The sequence below is a fragment of the Sceloporus undulatus genome, unplaced genomic scaffold (assembly GCF_019175285.1).
Source record: "Sceloporus undulatus isolate JIND9_A2432 ecotype Alabama unplaced genomic scaffold, SceUnd_v1.1 scaffold_15330, whole genome shotgun sequence".
Classification (NCBI taxonomy): Eukaryota; Metazoa; Chordata; class Lepidosauria; order Squamata; family Phrynosomatidae; genus Sceloporus; species Sceloporus undulatus.
In genome coordinates, this window is record NW_024818247.1 from 1 (window position 1) to 2,024 (window position 2,024).

At 42.7% G+C, this 2,024-nt stretch overlaps 1 protein-coding gene across 1 annotated transcript; it reads right to left on the minus strand.

Moving 5' to 3' along the window:
- Nucleotides 1-8: 8 nt before the first annotated feature.
- On the minus strand, nt 9-1,996 carry LOC121918533 (protocadherin gamma-B5-like; the record flags this gene model as incomplete). The annotated part of the gene is made up of 1 exon (XM_042444566.1): nt 9-1,996. A coding segment is annotated over exon 1 (1,962 nt), but the record flags the coding sequence as incomplete, so codon positions are not given.
- Between the last annotated feature and the right edge of the window lie 28 nt (nt 1,997-2,024).

Consider the following 2,024-nt stretch of genomic DNA (forward strand, 5'->3'; position numbering starts at 1 on the left):
CTGGATAGTGGTGGCTGGCCATTATCCTTCACTAAAATTACCAACTTCTGCTTGAGAGCATCTCTTTCCAAAAATGTCCGGGATGTCCTGATCTCACCATTATGGACCCCAATTGTGAAGAGCCCTGGTTGAGTGGCCTGGACCAGATGGTAAGAGAGCCAAGCATTGTGCCCAGAGTCAGCATCCACCGCCACCACCTTGGTCACCAGATAGCCCTCCTCCGCTGAGCGAGGCACCATCTCAAACAAGGCTGAGCCCTCCGCTCCCTGAGAAGGGTAAAGGATTTCAGGGTTCTTGTCATTCTGGTCCAGGATGAAGACCTTCACAGTGGCAGTGCTGCTGAGCGGTGGGGAGCCTCCATCTTGGGCTCTCACCTCCACCTGAAACTCCCGGCACTGTTCATAGTCGAAGGAGCGCTGAGCATAGATGATGCCAGTTTCAGAGTTAATGGAGAGGTAAGATGAAAGAGGCAGCTCTTGAATGTTGCTTCTGAGGAGGGAGTAAGTGATTTGGGCATTGCGTTCCAGATCTGGATCTGAGGCTTGAATACGGAAAATGGAGGTTCCTGAAAGATTGTTCTCTGGCACAAAGGCAGTGTAAGATAATTTCTCAAAGGTAGGAGAGTTATCATTGATATCTGAAATCTTCAGGGAGATAGTCTTCTCTGTTGAAAGAGGAGGCGTGCCTTTGTCTGTTGCTATGATGCTGATATTGTATTCTGGGGTGTTTTCCCTATCCATGGGGCCATCTGTAAGAAGTTTATACAGGTTATTTGAGGTTGACAGTACTTTGAATGGGAAACTGTACTTTAAGTAGCAAGTAATTTCCCCATTATCTCCAGAATCTCTATCATTAATGTTGATAAGAGCTACCAGAGTTCCTGCTGCAGAATCTTCAGGTATTGGACTGGATAAAGAGGCAAGAATCACTTCTGGTGCATTGTCATTCTCATCTGCCAGTTTTATTTCAACATTGCACTGAGCTGCTAATCCACCTCCATCTCTTGCTTCTACTGTCATCATATATTTTTCTGTTTCTTCAAAGTCCAGAGCCTCCTTAACTGTAATTTTCCCATTTTGTGGATCCAAATTGAATTTCTGGCGAGCACGTTCAGGGATGTTTCTAAATGCATAGGTGATATGGCTATTGGAACCTGCATCTTTGTCTGTGGCTTTCACCTGTACCACTAAAGACCCAATTGGTGTGTTCTCCCTCAGGGTCACCATATACATCTTTTGAGTGAAAACAGGTGGATTGTCATTGGCATCAATGACAGTAATCCATATTTTGGCTGTCCCTGTTTTGGGAGGGTTCCCTCCATCCAGAGCTGTAAGTATTAAATGGAAATCGCTTTCACTTTCATGATCCAACTGTTTGTTTAGTACTAATTCTGCATATTTGTTCCCATCTTGTCTTTCTCTGACTTCCAAAGCAAAATAGTGGTTATTATTAATGTGATAATCCTGGAGAGTATTCACCCCAATGTCAGGATCCTCTGCTTGCTCTAAGATAAAAGAAGTTCCTGGCAAAGTTAATTCATTTATCTCTAGCTTGATATCACTATGCACAAAATGTGGTGCATTGTCATTTATATCCTGGATCTCTACAGTTACGTGAAAAATATTCATGGGGTTTTTAGCCATCACTTCAAAATTGATGGGGCAGGTTATACTTTCCCCACATATTTCCTCTCTATCAATCTTTTCATTTACAAAAAGATCCCCATTTTCTGAACTTATAGAGAAATACTGCTTTCTGCCTAGAGAAAGGATGTGCAGACTGCTCTTTGCTATTTCTCCAGTATTCAGCCTCAGATCTTTAGCAAGATTTCCCACAACGGAGCCCTTTTCCATTTCTTCAGGAACTGAATACTGAATGTTCTGTGATGCAGCTTTGCAGAACAAAGAGAAGAATAAGAGAAGTACTTGCCTTTGTAGTGGTCTGCTGTTCTCTTTGTGTCTGTCTTCCATTCCACTCAATAATGAGAAAAAATGCTTTATCTTCATTTAGTCTCAAATAAGCTG